This window comes from Penicillium psychrofluorescens (assembly GCF_964197705.1).
Source record: "Penicillium psychrofluorescens genome assembly, chromosome: 1".
Classification (NCBI taxonomy): domain Eukaryota; kingdom Fungi; phylum Ascomycota; class Eurotiomycetes; order Eurotiales; family Aspergillaceae; genus Penicillium; species Penicillium psychrofluorescens.
The window spans coordinates 286,024-302,111 of NC_133439.1; the positions used below are offsets into that span (position 1 = coordinate 286,024).

Genomic DNA, 16,088 nt, shown 5'->3' on the forward strand with positions numbered 1-16,088 from the left:
TGCTTTGGTTACAATCAAGCCGATTAAACTCACTGGCCAGTGACTTAATGTCCTCCTTACTCCATGATGCTGCGGCTCCTATAGCAGAGGCGTGACCACCGAGAGATTTCGAAGAAGATGCTGGTCACTACAAGCGCAATAGAAGCTCTTTGCAATGAAGATCTGCCTCTCTCATTTGCCAACTCCTTCAGAAGCGCTTTTACTCTGGAACCAACTGTTGGACATGAGGTAGTTATACCGAGCTCTAGGACTTGGCTGTACAACTATTTTTAATTCTGCCTGGCCCTGCTTATCGAGCCGTTTCATTTTAATGTCAGGTTGTCATCAATTGTTCAGTTATGGCTCAACCTCCCACTCCTCACATCCTAACACTAACATCACCCACATCGCTCTTTCACCACGCTGATAGACCCTTTACCCAATGTTGTCAATCCTGAGCTGCTGTTTGAAGATGCGACGGAGGACAAAGGAGTGGAAAGAAATCGAAGGTCAGATTAGTTTTTGAGGCTCGTTTTCCGCTATCTTCTCTAAGTTTGCAAATTAGAAACAGCGTGTCCTCCTGAAAAGCCCCTTGCCGGCACCGCTTCCGAGAATACCCTGACGATGCAAGCGTTTGAATGGCACGTACCGGATGATCAGCTCCACTGGAAGCGCCTTCGAAGATCATTACCGAGGCTCAAGGATATCGGGGTTGACAATCTCTGGATTCCACCAGGTTGCAAGGGGATGGACCCATCTGCGACGGGATACGACATCTACGACATGTACGACTTGGGGGAATTTTATCAAAAGGGATCCCGCGCGACACGATGGGGACCGAAAGAGGAATTACAAGCGCTTGCTTACGCTGCGCGAGCTATCGGAATTGGGATATATTGGGATACTGTGTTGAATCATAAAGCTGGTGCCGACTTCACCGAACGATTCAAGGCAGTGAAAGTGGACCCGCACCGTGCGTGTTTGTCAAGCATGACTGGTTAATCAGGCTAATGTGTACTAGAGAGAAATGTTGAAATCGCGCCACCACAGGACATCGAAGGCTGGGTTGGCTTCGACTTTCCTGGTCGCCGAGGCAAGTACAGCTCCATGAAGTATCGCTGGCAGCATTTCACGGGGGTCGACTGGGACGCCATGGCCAGTCAGCATGCAATTTACAAGACTTGTGGGTATAAGAAAGGCTGGGCCATGGACGTTAGTGACGAAAATGGCAATTACGATTATTTGATGTTTGCCAACTTGGACCATTCGCACCCAGAGGTCGAAGGCGATATCTTCAAATGGGCAGAGTGGATCGGGACCGAAATTCCCATCAGTGGCATGCGAATCGATGCAGCAAAACACTACTCTGCTGCCTTTCAGAAAAAGTTCATTGATCATTTGCGGGCCACCGTTGGCGCCGACTATGATCTGGTGGGAGAATACTGGAGGGGAGAGGTAGGCCTACTTCTTGAACATCTTAGATTGATGGACCATCAGATTTCCTTGTTCGATGTACCTCTGGTCGGTCGGTTTTCGGTTATCTCGAACACAAGGAACGCAGACCTACGGCAAGTTTTCAAGGGTACCCTGGTGGAACAGAGACCAAGGCACGCAGTGGTAAGTTTTGGCCGTTGAGAGCAGATGCACAAGACTAAATTCGTTGGATCTAGACATTTGTTGGGAATCATGATACGGTAAGTTATTGGAGATAAATATGCATGAACCTAGCTGATGAACGAACAGCAGCCGGAACAATCATTAGAAGTGAGAATTATCGATTTTTCGATGTGGAAGGAAGCTCATGAGCCTCACAGACCCTGATTGCACCATTCTTCAAACCGCTTGCATATGCTTTGATCCTCCTCCGATGGCAGGGCCAGCCGTGTGTCTTTTACGGCGACCTCTATGGAATTCGAGGAGGACCCAAACCAAGGCTCGAGCCTTCGTGTGGTGGGAAACTTCCAATTCTCACCCGCGCCCGTAAACTATACGCATATGGGGACCAGCGAGATTATTTTGATAAGCGGCACTGCATTGGTATGTGTATGGCACACTTCATGCTTAACCCACCATGTTAACAATTCTCGACCAGGATTCGTACGCTACGGGGACTTGCATCATCCCTTTGGACTTGCGTGCATTCTCAGCAATGCGGCAGCTTCCCGAAAGCGCATGTACATTGGCCTCAGCCATGCCGGGGAGAAATGGACCGATATTCTTCAGTCACAAACTGGAACGGTCGTGATTGATGATCGCGGCTACGGCGTTTTTCCGGTGGCTTCAAAGAGTGTGAGTGTTTGGGTGAGCTCTCGGGCGGAGGGAAGACATAATATTGCTCGACATTTGTAAGTATAATTCCCTCTCGCTAGATCTGTCTCTGGAATATGGGAAACTCCTATGGATGTCCCAAAAGTAAGTTTCTTGCTAATCGAATGCTCAACTTTAGCGATACCGATATCTATAGATCCTAAAACAGATGGCTGCTATTTGAAGTTCGTCTATAGACCGACATCAAGGTTTATCAGATTTTAAATTCCGCTACAATTGCCTTCCTAAGCGGCCCTTAATATCCTATCAAATATCTATTATGTCGTGGTTCGGAAGAAAAATTAGCTGGTCGTTTAAAAGAGTAGCATGACGGGCACAGGTTGAAACAGGTCTATTCTCCAAAATGAATATGGCATATACAGCAGTTTATAACACACGGCCGAGCAGATCAGCTCTAAAAGGCTTTCTGCAGGGCGTCACACATCAAGGTAATACACCTCTTGCCCTCGGACAACACTCCATCCATCGCCAGGAACGGATGTGGCATCCCCTTCATCACCTGAAGATCCACCTCAACGCCAGCCTTCTGGAGCTTCTCGGCATACTGCTCGCCCTCGATGCGCAGGACATCCAGCTCACCCACCATGACCAGCGCGGGGGGCAGCTTTGACCAGTCACCCTGGTAGAAGAGCGGGCTCGCCTCCGGGTTGGTGTGGTCCGCCGTATTGGGGAGGTAGTGGTTACGGTACCAGAGCATCTTGAGCGCTGGCAAAGCCGCGGTATGCTCATATTGGCGGTACGATTTGTTGCTGTCCACAGTCGCCGTGTTGTCTGTCACTGGGACGGAGAGCAGCTGGGCATTGAAGTGCACCGGTGGTGATAGCTTCAATGCCTTGTGCGTTACCACTGCCGCAAGGTTGGCGCCTGCAGACGAGCCACCGGTTGCGATCTTGGAGGGATCGATCGATAATGTGGCGGCACCGTCAGAGATGAGCCAGAGCAGTGTCTCCCAGCAGTCATGTACAGCTGCTGGGAAAGGGTCCTCCGGTGCGAGACTGGTTGAGTGAGAACATTGATCAGCTTCCCCGCATCGCCCTCATCGTATGCGGTACAGACTTACCGGTAGTCGACAGTCACCACGACACAGTTGCCACGGACGCACAAGTTCGAGCAAACTACATTTTCAGTATCGATGTTACCGAGCACCCAGCCGCCACCGTGAAAGTACAGCATGACGGGCCATCCGCCGGCGGGCTGGTCGCCCTTGGGCGTGAAACAGCGGATCGGGACCGAAGGACCCTCGGAGACCTGACGTTTGAGAGTCAAGTCCTGCGTCTTGCCGACTTCGAGCATGGGACCGGCGCCAGGAATCAAGACACCGCTGGTGCGCGAAGCCTCGACGGGCTGGTAGTGGACTTGTTGATTGTTGATGACATACTGGTTATAGAAGTCGACATACTCCGGGTCCAGCAGGTCCTTGACGGACTCGTGGATGGGATAGGGGGGTTGGGGAACAGTCATTGTGTATATGATGGAAGGAATGAGTGTGACAAGAGGGAGAAGAAGACAGAAACGACGACGAAGAAGAGGAAGAAGACCCCCACGCGCTAGGTGGGATGACGCGGGGGATAATCGATAAGGATTTCCTATCGTGGCAACGGATCGGCTGCCCACTCGAGATGCGGATGAATAATCTGCTGATGTATGAAAACCCGCTGCTTCTCCCCGCGCAAGGAGTAAAGACTCTTCCCATCATCCTCATCATGTCCTCCAAGACCCCCGTGCTCACCGACAAGGCCCCCAAGCCCCTGCCGGGTATCTACTCCCAGGCCATCATCGCCAATGGCGTCGTGTACTGCTCCGGCGCAGTGGCGATGGATCCCACGACGGGCAAATTGGTCGATGGCGATGTCAAGGCCCACACTGTATGTATAGTCTGTCAACTGAAAAACAGAATTCTGACGACTCGCCAGCACCAATGCATCAAGAACTTGACCCATATCCTGGAGGAGGCCGGTACCGACATCACCAAAGTGGTCAAGGTCAACGTGTTTCTGTCCAACATGGACGACTTTAGCGAGATGAACTCGGTGTACATGCAGTACTGGGGCGATGTGAAGCCTTGCCGGACGTAAGTGCCTTTTTTTCTCTCCCTTCTTTCTTCTCTTCTGGCGGTGTACGTCGGATGCTGATAAGTGTTCCCTTGCAGATGTGTGGCGGTCAAGACACTGCCCTTGAACACCGATGTGGAGATTGAGTGCATTGCGGTGTTGTAGACGAAGCAAATGATGAATGTGATTACATTTCAATTGAACAATCGGTTCTATATATAGATAGAGGAGCAGCACAGCGAAAAGCAGCTCCAGCTGTCTGCTCATCCAAGCTAGAACGCACAAGGCAACATGATCTTTCTACTCATTTTCAGTGTAGTACCATTGTGTTCAATTTTCATCTCTCTATTATGGGCTAGGATGAGATTTACGAGCGTTGGTTTCGAGAGCCATTCGAGTAATATTGCGCAATGCCGGTCGCTGAGCCGTGTTGGTCTCGCGCCCAGACTGGCGGACGGACGTGTTCTGAAATGAGCAGTTGTACACCAAGATCCCACACGAACAAAATGAGTAGAGTATAGAGTTAAAAAGAATTAGCCGGACTTGCCTATACCGCGCCGAAATAGGTAGTGGGGCCCGCGGCTAAATTGGTTGTTCTGGCCCGCCAGTAACCAACTAGTAACATCCACCACTTCCACTCCAATCCTTCTTCTCTCCCCCTCCCCTCCTCTCTCTCTCTCCGCCATATTCTTCTCCATGTGGTCTCCATCGAAAATGTCGTCTGCTGCTCCCCGGCCGTTGGAAGGCAAGATTGGCATCGTGACCGGTGGTTCACGCGGTAAATCGACCCCTCGTCACCACGCGCGGGGCAACGCTGCTAACTAACGATACACAGGCATTGGCGAGGCAATTGCACGAAACTTGGCCTCAAAAGGCTGCTCTCTGCTTCTCAACTTTACCTCCGAATCCTCCCGTGCCCCCACCCAGGAGCTATGCACCTCGCTGGCCGCGACGCATGCGATCCGGTGTGAGAGCGTGCAAGCCGATCTGAGCCAGCCCGAGACCGCCGTGCCGGCCATCGTGACCGCCGCGAAGGAGCATTTTAGCTCGGGCACCAAACTGCAGGTCGATATCCTCATCAACAATGCCGGCGTCTCGACGGATCGCAACCTAAACGACGCTGCCAAGGGTCCCATCACCGCCGAACATTTCAACTGGCACTACACCATCAACGTCCTCGCCCCACTCCTCCTCACACAAGCGGTTGCCCCCTTCCTCCCCACCGACCGCAGTGGTCGCATCGTGAACATCTCGAGCGTCTCGTCCTCCATGGGTTTCGTGGGACAATCCATGTATGGCGGCACCAAGGCGGCCCTCGAGGCCATGACCCGGACTTGGGCCCGCGAGCTGGCGGACCGCGCCACCGTGAATGCCGTCAACCCCGGCCCAGTGATTGGTGATATGTACTTCAATGCGGGAGAGGACTTTTGGCGGGATATTCAGGGTTTCCAGGATAATACTCCCCTGAGCAAGCTGGACGAATCCGACGCAGAGACGATGGGGCGCTTGACCGAAGAGCAGGCTCGTCTGATCAAGGAGAAGATGGGTGGCCGCCGTCCAGCTTTCACGAGTGAGATTGCCGGGGTAGTGTGTATGCTCTGCACGGCCGACGGGGGTCACTGCACCGGCAGCGTCATCTGCGCCAATGGTGGGATGAGGATGGGCCTGTAGATACTGCATAGTAGTTACATAAATTGTCGATAGTCAAGAGCTGCCTAGAGTGATCGAGGTTTCTCAACAAAATAAAGCATTACTACTGCATGGTTTGCCCTAAGGTGTAGACGCCGTGAGGAATTGGAGACACTCTTGTCGTTTAGCAGCCTTATAGGAGCTGCCTTTATTGACTACAGACCCAGTCAAAGATCAACCTCTGATACACATTATTATCATCGGCGTGCTCAACCCCCAAAACTTCTAAACACCGCGCAAAAGACATACTCCTGACACCAGAAAAAACAACCCCTAGCCAAGCCCAATCGTGAACAAGATCATAGCAAGAGAAAAAGAAACAGAGGCATCAAGAGGCATCTAGATTGCCTGGTAGACTTTGAAGCTCTTGAACTCCCAATATGCACTTTCAAAGCTAGTCGGATTGTTGGCCACGTAGTCGGAGCAGATGCCTGGGCAGCTATACATCTGGTCGTAGAGCCGGGGTTGAGCCGCCAGGTCCCCGCAGAGATCAATGTTGGCAACAATACTCTGATTGCGGAAGTGCGATGTGATATTGCATTCCGTGCTGGGGAAGTCGGCGAGGGCGGTACCCCAGGTGGATGGGTCGGGCACTCCAGTAGAGGTGGTGATATCGGTTGGAATGGAGTCTCGCGGAAAGAACCACGCACGGATTCCAGCGTCACGAAGCTCGAGCGCATAGACCTATACATAGGCTGGTTAATATCATCACCCGAGAGGTCCGTCCGGGCTAGGGGATTCTCACTCCGCCGCCTTGATCATTCAGTGCTTTGCCATATGTCGATGGATCGCCTTGTACACCACAGCCAGAGTTGCTATTGGTGCTGTTGTCGCACGTTTTAAATTGGACCGAACCAGTCTCCTTGCGCTTGACATTCATAGAGCATCCTGCCGCCGTGTGCAGGGTGACCTCGTTGCCCCTCGTGCCCTCGTTGTTGGATTCGACCACATCGATCTCCCCATTCTTGGGCCAGTTGGCACTATCGGTTAGCCACAGAGCAGGCCATGTGCCACAACCGTATGGGGTATGGAGAATATCAAAAACAAAAAGCCCCGTGTCATAATTGGATTTGGACTCGATCCGCACCGAGTTGCGGCCAGCTCGCGCATTCGGGGTCGAGGAGTCGACTCGAAGTAGTGCCGATGCATCCGTAGCGAATGTCAGGTTGAGATCATGGGCGGCCTCTTCGTTGACATATCTAGTGGGGTCAGCAGCTAGGAGCAACCTGCAAAGGACATGACTTACACCACGAACCCATTAGTCGGGTCTTGGGCTGAAAAGTAGTCAAAGTTGTCAAAGAATGATTGCCCTTGGTACGTCTCCACCAACTTGTAGTTCAACGGAGTGTAGTCGGGATATCGATTGGCCCGGACGCCCTCCACAGCACCCACGACCGTAACGATGATCACCACGATGACCAGCGCACCAATCACCAATCTCTTGCGAAGTGACCAGCCCCGAGGATCATACCATGGTGTCGTTGTGAGCAGGTCCTTCTCCGGTCCTCCGTTGGGAGACGCAGGGGCGGGTGCAATGGGCGCAGTAGGAGCAATGGGTGTTTTGGGGACATCGGTAGGTGCGAGGTCCGGGATGCGAGAAGTCGCACCACTGTAGCGACCCAAATACTCGGGCGGGAGGTTTCGGTCATCCATAATGAGAGAAAAGCAAGTGACTGGAGGTGGGAGAAATCCAGTTGAGCGACGGTCCTTAAGGTCGGTTGATGGGGACTGTGGTACCTGCTGGAATGTGTGGTCCCTGGAATGCCCAAGGGGGAAGCCCAAGTGACTTTTTGTTAAGACTAAACAACAACACCTACAGAGGGATGCACGTTAGAGCCAACCCCTGTCCCGCGTCCGGAAAGGGAAGGAATAACGCAGCACTTAGTGATGCCATGTTATGAATGCAGATTCACCATCTGGCTAATGTTTCTTCCTCCCTTTCCGGCCCAATGAGCTGTCAAGCTCTTCATCTCATGTGACCAACGTCAAGCTATTAGGCTCAAGCGTGTGCTAGCTGCTCAATGATACCCCTTGCCGCTTGACTATCCGGCGGACAAGACAGCTAGAGGTGATGGCCATGGCAATACCGATGAACAGTAGATACGTGCCCTAGTGATGGAACTGGGAGTGGAGAGAGAGGAAAGGAGGGGGGAGAAGGGGGAAGAGAAGGAGAAGAAGGAGAAGAAGGAGAAGAAGGGGGAAAAGGAGAAGACGGAGGAGAAGGAGAAGCGACGAAGGAGAACACAAAGACCGAGAAAGAAAATCAGGATACGACCTCGCCTTATACGCGGATAGGGAGCGGTTGATTGATTAGCTTAGTGATGTGATTGGTATGTATTAAATACTGCCTCTATCAAAGACTGACAGGGGAAAGGCGAGAACGAACAAACGGAACTGCTAGATCACTACTACACACATATACTTATTGTCAGATCTATGCCTACTCAAGGTATACCCACCTCAAGACCGCGCATTCTTCTCTACACTCTCCCCGCACTCCGATCAGCTGAGAAAATACCGCGGCCATGGAGGTGAATAGTATATGTATTGCCCAGGCAGACACTATTGTCTATCGAGAACTAACTAGTCACGGGGAATATCCGTCGCTGAGGAATGAATCGTCGACCAAAAGAAACAGTTGCTCCAACAAGGACAAGGTGGAAAAAGTGTGGGAATCCAACCATGCAAAACTATATACAAGACAGGGGGAATCATAACATGCAGAAGAGATCAGTAGTTCGCCGGTAGCTCTTGACGCTCGAAATGGGGATGACTGCTGGCGTTGGAGGGCAGCGGCGGCAGACTGACGGGTTCCTTTTCGCTCGAGTACAAGTTGCTCCGTCCCCCGGATGGCGTCGCGGGTAGTTCAGTATTGTTCGAGAACGGCGTGGGAAGCTCCCGCGCCTGCGAGGGCAGTTCGGCCTGGGGCCGCTTAGATCGCCGCCGGACGAGAAAGAAGATGAGGGCGACAATCAGAGCGATCCCAACCACACCCCCGACCACACCACCTGCGATGGCCCCGGTGGGGGTATGCGATGAATGATCCGAAGCGACACTCCCGGTGTCTGCGGCGTTGGCATGGGACGGCTGGTCGGTAGCGACGGGTGCCGGTGTCGTTTTCGACGATGTTGTCGAACTTGTTGAGGTGGTTGATGTGGTTGATGTGGTTGGTGTTCCTAAAAGAGACCACCATCAGCGCCTTGGTTCGGGCTTTCGTTTCTGTGCTGGGTAGGCCACTCACCACTCTGGACAAAGCTTGCCAACTGATCGTTAGTGCCATCATAATTCTGACTGGCGCAGCCGACCCAGACGGCACCCTCGACGTAAAATCCGTAGTCCCCCTGATCGCAACAAAACAAGCCGTCATAACTGTAGAGATTCCAATTGGGTATCGCACAGGATGGATTGCTCTGCAGAACACTGGTGCAGTTGAGACCGCTGGGGCAGCAGATCATGTTGGCGATGCCGGTGTTGGAATCATAGCAGTAGGAACCGTCTGGGCAGCAGGAGTGCATGGAGCCCCATGTGTTGGCACAGGATGACTCGCCGGCGCCGCAAGTGTTATTGCGGCGCACGGCGTAACCAGTGATGCTGGACGACATGGTGTCTTAGGGAGGAACAATTGCTGAGGAAGATGAGAAACACGGAGGAAACCAACAGAGCGGAAGATCGCAGAGTGGGTGTGCTTGTGGGGGCCAAACCCCCCTCGGCGGATCCCTATGGTCGTTACTTCGGAAGCTATTATTAATATTAAGATGAAGATGGTAGGGGTTGAACATTGGTATTATTACGGTGGTAATGAGGATGATTTCCGTCTGTCCTGGTATTGATGGATGAGAAGACCAGGGGAGAAGCATAACCAGGACTAAACCAACATTCACAGGACAAGGATGTTGATCCTCGGGCCGTGCGTCGAGACCCTGGACACTATATGACAGATCCACAGTAACCAGTGATGCTGGATTCTAATATTAGTCTCCTACAAAGCAATTGTCGCGAGAAGAGTCCCTACTACACATGTTGACCCCCCGAGGAACACGGGAGGGAGTAAACTCTGATTGTGGGGCCTCGGTCTATGACTATAGAGGTGAGCTAGGCTGGATTAGGAAAAGCATCACGTTCACCGGTCCAGCTCAGGAACGTGGAAGGCGATTCACTGACACGGTCGGATTAATAAACGATCGCTGACTCTTGAGGAGAGAGAAAGAGTACGGGACCTGCGTGGACCAGCGAGCCGCTAAACCGAACTGACCCTATGATCATCCGGAATCCAAAGGCAGGATGAGTGCAAAACTAACGCGATTGCCCATTATGGAAGTGCAATACACGAATAAATAATTGTCCGATTCAAATACATCGGGGGATACCCAACAATTCACGGGGCGTACGGACCTAAAAAAGACTAGTCCAGCATCGGAAACAACGAGGGGTGCGATGGGCGTCTACTCCTTGACACATACTCTAGGCAACAGTCAGCTATCTCCTCCTTCATCGTTCTCGATTTATCAGACGCAGAATCCCAGGTCATTCGATAGTCCCTCCATCTATCCAGGCTTCAGCACACGTCGACACATTGACGGTCTGGTTATATAGAGGAGCACACTATGGTGAATGGCGTGGCAGATGGATAGGTCAATTCATCGCTCTTGAAGATGTTGCTTGGATCGGTTGAGGACTTGAAAAACGTTCTGCGGCGAGCGTGTCAGAACCAAGTGGCCTTCCGACTTCTTAAGGGATTGTAAATTATGTCTCCCTCATGAAGCCAGTGCTGGCCCAGGGAGGAAGGTCCCGACTGTAAGGCTTGTACCGCTATCTAATCGCTCAACCTTAGCAGGCATGCCGCGGCGATGGGAAGGCTTCCCTGATGGAGGTGCGAGCTGTTGGCGAGAAGAACATCGAATCCGTGATGTGGCCAGCCAGAAAAAATGGCACGAGTCCGGGCCGATCAGCAACATTTGATCGCTGTGACCATTGAGGCGCCTACTATCCGTCCCCCGATCCAATTCCATCGATCGGATCTCATCTGGTCATCGATCCACCCTGACGTCAAGCACTGTCCACCCCTTCGATCGATGACAACCCCCTTCCTCTTTATTTAACCAGGCCCTGCCCGGCAGGATGCCGGGTCATGTCGTTGCTTCGCCCACTGGCTCAATTCTCCCAGTCTTCCATCAGACGGTTCACCATGCCGCCCAAACGCAAGAGCCCCGACGCGTCCAGCGCGCCGGCCAGCAAGCGAAGCAAACCGGACCTGCGCCAGCCGCACCCAAACGCGAAAGAGACCGAGGCCTTTGGGATCGTCCTGCGCGACTTCTATCCCCCCGAAATGAGCAACGAGCGCTGCGAGGCGTATAATAATGGAACCCTGGAACGGCCCATCGAGACCCTCAACAAGGCCTGTCGGGAGACGGCCGACCAGCGTCGCGCCATCGCCCCCGGCAAGGCCGTGGTTCACTGGTTCAAGAGCGACCTGCGTCTTCATGACAACCGAGCACTGAGCGCGGCCTCGCAGAAAGCCCGCGATCATGACATCCCACTGATCGGCCTCTACGTTCTCTCACCCGAGGACCTGACGGCCCATCTGGCGAGTCCCGCACGCGTCGACCTGACCCTGCGCACCTTGCAACAGCTCCAGCGCGACCTGAATGAGTTGGACATTCCCTTACACATGGAAACAGTCGAGAAACGCAAGGCAGTCCCGGGTCGTCTTGTTACACTCTGTCAGAAATGGGGCTCTCAACACCTCTTTGGCAATCTTGAGTACGAAGTGGATGAACTCCGACGCGATGCCCGGTTGGTACGGCAATGCGCCGAGAACGGGATCGATTTTGAGCCGAACCACGATACCTGTGTGGTCACTCCGGGGCTGCTGAGTAGCCAACAGGACCGGCAGTATGCCGTCTACACCCCGTGGTTTCGCTCCTGGCTGGCTTTCTTGAAAGAGAACCCCGACTACCTCGAGGTGTCGGAGGAGCCCGGGTCCAACCCTCAGGGTGCGCGAACGCAACTTGCAGACCTTTTCGATTGCAAGGTGCCCGCGGCCCCGAGCAACAAGCAGCTGTCCAACGAGGAGAAGAAACGGTTTGAGAAAATGTATCCTGCCGGGGAGCACGAGGCCCTCCAACGGCTGGAAGCATTCCTAGAAGAAAAGGCCAGCGACTACGAGGCGATGCGGAGCATGTTGCCCGGTCAGCATACGTCCATCCTTAGCCCGTACTTTGCCTCGGGAGCGTTGAGTGCCCGCACGGCTGTGATGATGGCCAAGCGAAACAACAAAAACCGGCTGGATCAGTACGACTCGGGCCACATCAGTTGGATCAGCGAGGTGGCCTGGCGCGATTTCTACAAGCATGTGCTTGTGCACTGGCCATTTATCTGGTAAGATCCTCTGTTCCTCTTGTTTCTAAACCTCCCTGACAATCGACTGCAGTATGAACAAGTGCTTCAAGCCGGACCACACCAACATTGACTGGGAGTACGATGAGGACCAGTTCCAAGCCTGGGCCGACGGCAAGACCGGCTACCCTATCGTGGATGCTGCCATGCGGCAGTTGCGGCACTCGGCGTGGATGCACAACCGCACTCGGATGGTCGTCTCGTCTTTCCTGTCCAAAGACCTGCTTATCGACTGGCGCCGGGGCGAGCGGTACTTCATGGAGCACCTGATCGACGGGGATTTTGCCTCCAACCATGGCGGGTGGGGGTTTGGCAGCAGCACCGGAGTGGATCCCCAGCCCTACTTTCGCATCTTCAACCCGCTACGGCAGAGCGAGCGGTTCGACCCGGAAGGCGAGTACATCCGCTACTGGGTTCCCGAGCTGCACGACGTTCAGGGCACTGCCATCCATGCTCCATATGACCGGGGAGCAGGGGCAGTTGCGGAGAAGAATGGATATCCCCGGCCAGTGGTTGAGCATGCGGCCAGTCGGGAGAAGGCTTTGGAACGGTACAAGCGCGCGTTGCATGGATGAGACTGTATAGAAGAACTTGGTCCGTATGCTCTCTTATATAGACCTCGTGCTCCGGAGGGCATCCGAAACAGCCCAGGTGGCATCGGTGTAGTAGTATCAATCACTTAAGATAAAATTTATTAGCGTTATCTATATTTTGACCCCTTCAAAGTCTTTCTTATAGTTCGCACTAGGTCTGAACCCCAGGCTACACTTACATAACCCATCCCCGCATTTCCGTGCCCGCATTTTCTTTTGCTTCCGTCCTTAGCTTACTTGGTGCTTTCCTTTTCTTTTGCGCCCATTACTCCCTCTATGTACCACCTCCCCCCGATGACCTGAACTGAATGATGGACACCCAGTCGGGTGACATTCCTCCCTCGACTGCCGGCCCGGACGAACTCCCTGACGGCAAGCGACGGTGGCGCCGCAATCGGATCGCTTGCGACTCATGCCACGCCCGTCGCGTCCGTTGTGACCGTGCCTTCCCCTGCTCCCGATGCCTGCGAAGTGAAACTCACTGCCAATTTACCCGCGAGCGCCGGAAACGAGGGCGTATTGCACGGTCCAGGTTGCCGGCCACGGCCACGGTCACGGACACGGCGGAGGATAAAAGAGACCGAATCCCCGAGAGAGAGACAAATGGAGGGGTTGGCCTGGGGGTGGCCTTGTCACCCCTGCAGCAGAGCTCTCCCACCTCCACCTTCCAGCACCGGTCGCCGGCCACTAACGAGGCTAGTGTCCTCTCTGCGCTGAGCGCCGATGGCCGCCTCCGCTCTGCAGCGGATGGGTTGCGGCACCGAGCAGGCCCAGGGGCGAATAATGCCACTGAAGAATGGCTGTCTGCAGCGCACCTGTCGCCAGAGTCCTATGAAATCCTTGGGGGTACGGGCGGAGGCGATGGACCTCTTCCCCGGCTGCTGGATATTTGGAACCCGGTCGATCTGGCCGGTCACCGTCCCCAAACGGTGTCGGCGCCGATGCCTTCCACATCAAGGCCGAGCCTTTCCAATCGAGGCCAGATTCCAGGTCCAGCACGATCTTCATTGAAATACCCGGTGCTGGAGCCCCTCATGCCGTTCTTAGAATCGAATCTCCCTCGTCGATTGGTGTGCGACCTGCTGGAGCTATATTTTACCAGTGCTTTTTCGACCCACATGCACCCGGTGTGCCATCACATTCATTGCTACCTCCTGCGAAAAGCTTCTTTTCTCAGTCTGGACCGGCCACGTCCCAGCAGCCCAGCGCTCTTGGCGAGTATGTTATGGGTGGCGGCAGTAGACGACAGAGCCTTTTCCTTGTCCATCTCGCCGCTGCAGCGCCGCAAGATCTGTCAATTCCTCTGCGCTCTGACGATCCGCTTGCTACGACCTCTGATTCATGTCTCTTTTAAAGACCAAGAGCCACCCACGGCGGGTGAGAATGGCCATCCAACCGCCGCTCAGGAGGCTGCGGCACATCACCCATTCGAAGGAGTGGGCGATGATAAAGGTCTGGTCGGACCCGCTGGCTCGCTGGACGATGTAATCACATACATCCATGTCGCATCCATTATTTCGTCCAGTGAGCAAAAGGCCGCAAGTATGCGATGGTGAGTTGATCTTTATTCTTCTGCCTCCCACCCTTATACTGACTTCGTTTTAGGTGGCATGCTGCTTTTACTCTGGCCCGAGAGCTCAAACTCAACCAGGAAATGGAAGTGATGCCCAATGTTGATAGCCAGAGTGATGGCTCAAGCCCATCATTCGGTTACGCCCTGGCCGGCTGGCCTGGTTCCCCCGGTGGTCCCGTCTTCGACTACTCCAATAACAGTCGTCCAAGCTTGAACTGTGTATGCGAACAAGGCGGTAGTTCGCATAGTCCCGCCGTAGTCACCGAAGAGCATCGTGAAGAGAGACGTCGAACATGGTGGCTGTTATACATTATGGATCGGCACCTTGCACTCTGCTACAATCGACCATTGGCCCTTCTCGATGCGGAAAGCGAAGACCTTCTTCTTCCATTGGACGAGAGCTCCTGGCAGGCGGGCAATGTCCACAGCAACAGCCCCCGACAAGATGGACCCCAATGCGCGCGCTCAGGAGATCAGAACAAACGTCGCGTGTTTCCCAACTTCATATGCCACGATCACTCCATCCTGGGCTTCTTCTTGCCGCTCATGACAATCACCGGGGAGTTGATTGATCTGAACCAGGCCCGCAACCACCCCACGCTCGGTCTCCGGCTCCAGGGGAAGGAAGCTTGGGAGATTCACGTGGCAGAGGTATTGCGGCAGCTTGAAATCTACAGAGCTAGTCTCACCACCTTTGCCGCAGCCACGACCGTGGACCCGGAAGCGTCGCTGTCGACTGCATATGCCCCCAAATCCGACCAACCAGCCGACCCCCAGATATCTCAGGCTTTTTCCTGGCATACCCAGACGGTCATTGCCTATTCGTCCTACTTGGTTCATGTTCTTCATATTCTGCTGGTGGGTAAATGGGATCCAGTCTCCCTGATCGAAGACAAAGACTTTTGGACTTCGTCGCCGGCCTTTGCGTCGACCATTTCTCATGCGTTGGAGGCTGCAGACTCCGTGCAGCAAATCTTACGATTTGACCCGGACATCAGCTTTATGCCATACTTTTTCGGTATCCAGCTCTTGCAGGGCAGTTTCCTGTTGCTTCTCATCGTGGAGCGCCTTCAGAAGGAAGCGGGCGAAGGTATCCTGAATGCCTGCGAAACGATGATTCGCGCCACCGAGTCTTGCGTCGTCACTCTGAATACAGAGTACCAGCGCAGCTTCCGGCAAGTCATGCGGAGCGCCGTTGCCCAGGCGCGCGGGCGGCCTGTGAATCCAAGCGAGATTCGACATCGCCGCAAAGCAGTCCTGGCCCTCTACCGATGGACACGCAAAGGCACTGGCCTCGCTCTCTGACCGTGGTGAAACCGCAGGCTTGGGCCCCGCTTTCTGAATGATCAGGGTGCCTGTCGATCTCTTTTAACGTTTCAGAGCGCTGCAGGTCCTTGGCTATCACGACGATTCCAGCGAGATCGGATGAAGAACCAAGCCTCGCTCTGTTTGGTCATTGTATATAGATGCTGCATTAGC

The 16,088-nt window shown here is 53.9% G+C and overlaps 8 protein-coding genes across 8 annotated transcripts; 5 read left to right on the forward strand and 3 right to left on the reverse strand.

Annotated features, from left to right (window-relative positions):
• Positions 1 to 726: 726 nt before the first annotated feature.
• Positions 727 to 2,395, forward strand: PFLUO_LOCUS85 (uncharacterized protein; the record flags this gene model as incomplete). The annotated part of the gene is made up of 7 exons (XM_073786332.1): positions 727 to 952; positions 1,001 to 1,596; positions 1,650 to 1,673; positions 1,723 to 1,743; positions 1,794 to 2,016; positions 2,072 to 2,268; positions 2,330 to 2,395. 7 exons carry the CDS (start codon positions 727 to 729, stop codon positions 2,393 to 2,395), a joined length of 1,353 nt encoding a protein of 450 aa, XP_073634184.1.
• Positions 2,396 to 2,701: 306 nt separating this feature from the next.
• On the reverse strand, positions 2,702 to 3,768 carry PFLUO_LOCUS86 (uncharacterized protein; the record flags this gene model as incomplete). Its single annotated transcript, XM_073786443.1, has 2 exons — positions 2,702 to 3,302; positions 3,368 to 3,768. The coding sequence occupies 2 exons, from the start codon at positions 3,766 to 3,768 to the stop codon at positions 2,702 to 2,704; spliced, it is 1,002 nt and encodes a 333-aa protein (XP_073634185.1).
• A 242-nt stretch (positions 3,769 to 4,010) lies between these two features.
• PFLUO_LOCUS87 (uncharacterized protein) lies at positions 4,011 to 4,523 on the forward strand (the record flags this gene model as incomplete). The annotated part of the gene is made up of 3 exons (XM_073786554.1): positions 4,011 to 4,172; positions 4,221 to 4,378; positions 4,457 to 4,523. The coding sequence occupies 3 exons, from the start codon at positions 4,011 to 4,013 to the stop codon at positions 4,521 to 4,523; spliced, it is 387 nt and encodes a 128-aa protein (XP_073634186.1).
• A 549-nt stretch (positions 4,524 to 5,072) lies between these two features.
• Positions 5,073 to 6,029, forward strand: PFLUO_LOCUS88 (uncharacterized protein; the record flags this gene model as incomplete). Its single annotated transcript, XM_073786665.1, has 2 exons — positions 5,073 to 5,136; positions 5,194 to 6,029. 2 exons carry the CDS (start codon positions 5,073 to 5,075, stop codon positions 6,027 to 6,029), a joined length of 900 nt encoding a protein of 299 aa, XP_073634187.1.
• Positions 6,030 to 6,386: 357 nt separating this feature from the next.
• Positions 6,387 to 7,700, reverse strand: PFLUO_LOCUS89 (uncharacterized protein; the record flags this gene model as incomplete). Its single annotated transcript, XM_073786776.1, has 3 exons — positions 6,387 to 6,731; positions 6,793 to 7,246; positions 7,294 to 7,700. The coding sequence occupies 3 exons, from the start codon at positions 7,698 to 7,700 to the stop codon at positions 6,387 to 6,389; spliced, it is 1,206 nt and encodes a 401-aa protein (XP_073634188.1).
• Positions 7,701 to 8,777: 1,077 nt separating this feature from the next.
• PFLUO_LOCUS90 (uncharacterized protein) lies at positions 8,778 to 9,649 on the reverse strand (the record flags this gene model as incomplete). Its single annotated transcript, XM_073786888.1, has 2 exons — positions 8,778 to 9,223; positions 9,289 to 9,649. The coding sequence occupies 2 exons, from the start codon at positions 9,647 to 9,649 to the stop codon at positions 8,778 to 8,780; spliced, it is 807 nt and encodes a 268-aa protein (XP_073634189.1).
• A 1,583-nt stretch (positions 9,650 to 11,232) lies between these two features.
• On the forward strand, positions 11,233 to 13,018 carry PFLUO_LOCUS91 (DNA photolyase phr1; the record flags this gene model as incomplete). The annotated part of the gene is made up of 2 exons (XM_073786999.1): positions 11,233 to 12,425; positions 12,478 to 13,018. The coding sequence occupies 2 exons, from the start codon at positions 11,233 to 11,235 to the stop codon at positions 13,016 to 13,018; spliced, it is 1,734 nt and encodes a 577-aa protein (XP_073634190.1).
• Positions 13,019 to 13,347: 329 nt separating this feature from the next.
• PFLUO_LOCUS92 (uncharacterized protein) lies at positions 13,348 to 15,914 on the forward strand (the record flags this gene model as incomplete). The annotated part of the gene is made up of 2 exons (XM_073787110.1): positions 13,348 to 14,588; positions 14,642 to 15,914. The coding sequence occupies 2 exons, from the start codon at positions 13,348 to 13,350 to the stop codon at positions 15,912 to 15,914; spliced, it is 2,514 nt and encodes an 837-aa protein (XP_073634191.1).
• Positions 15,915 to 16,088: the final 174 nt, after the last annotated feature.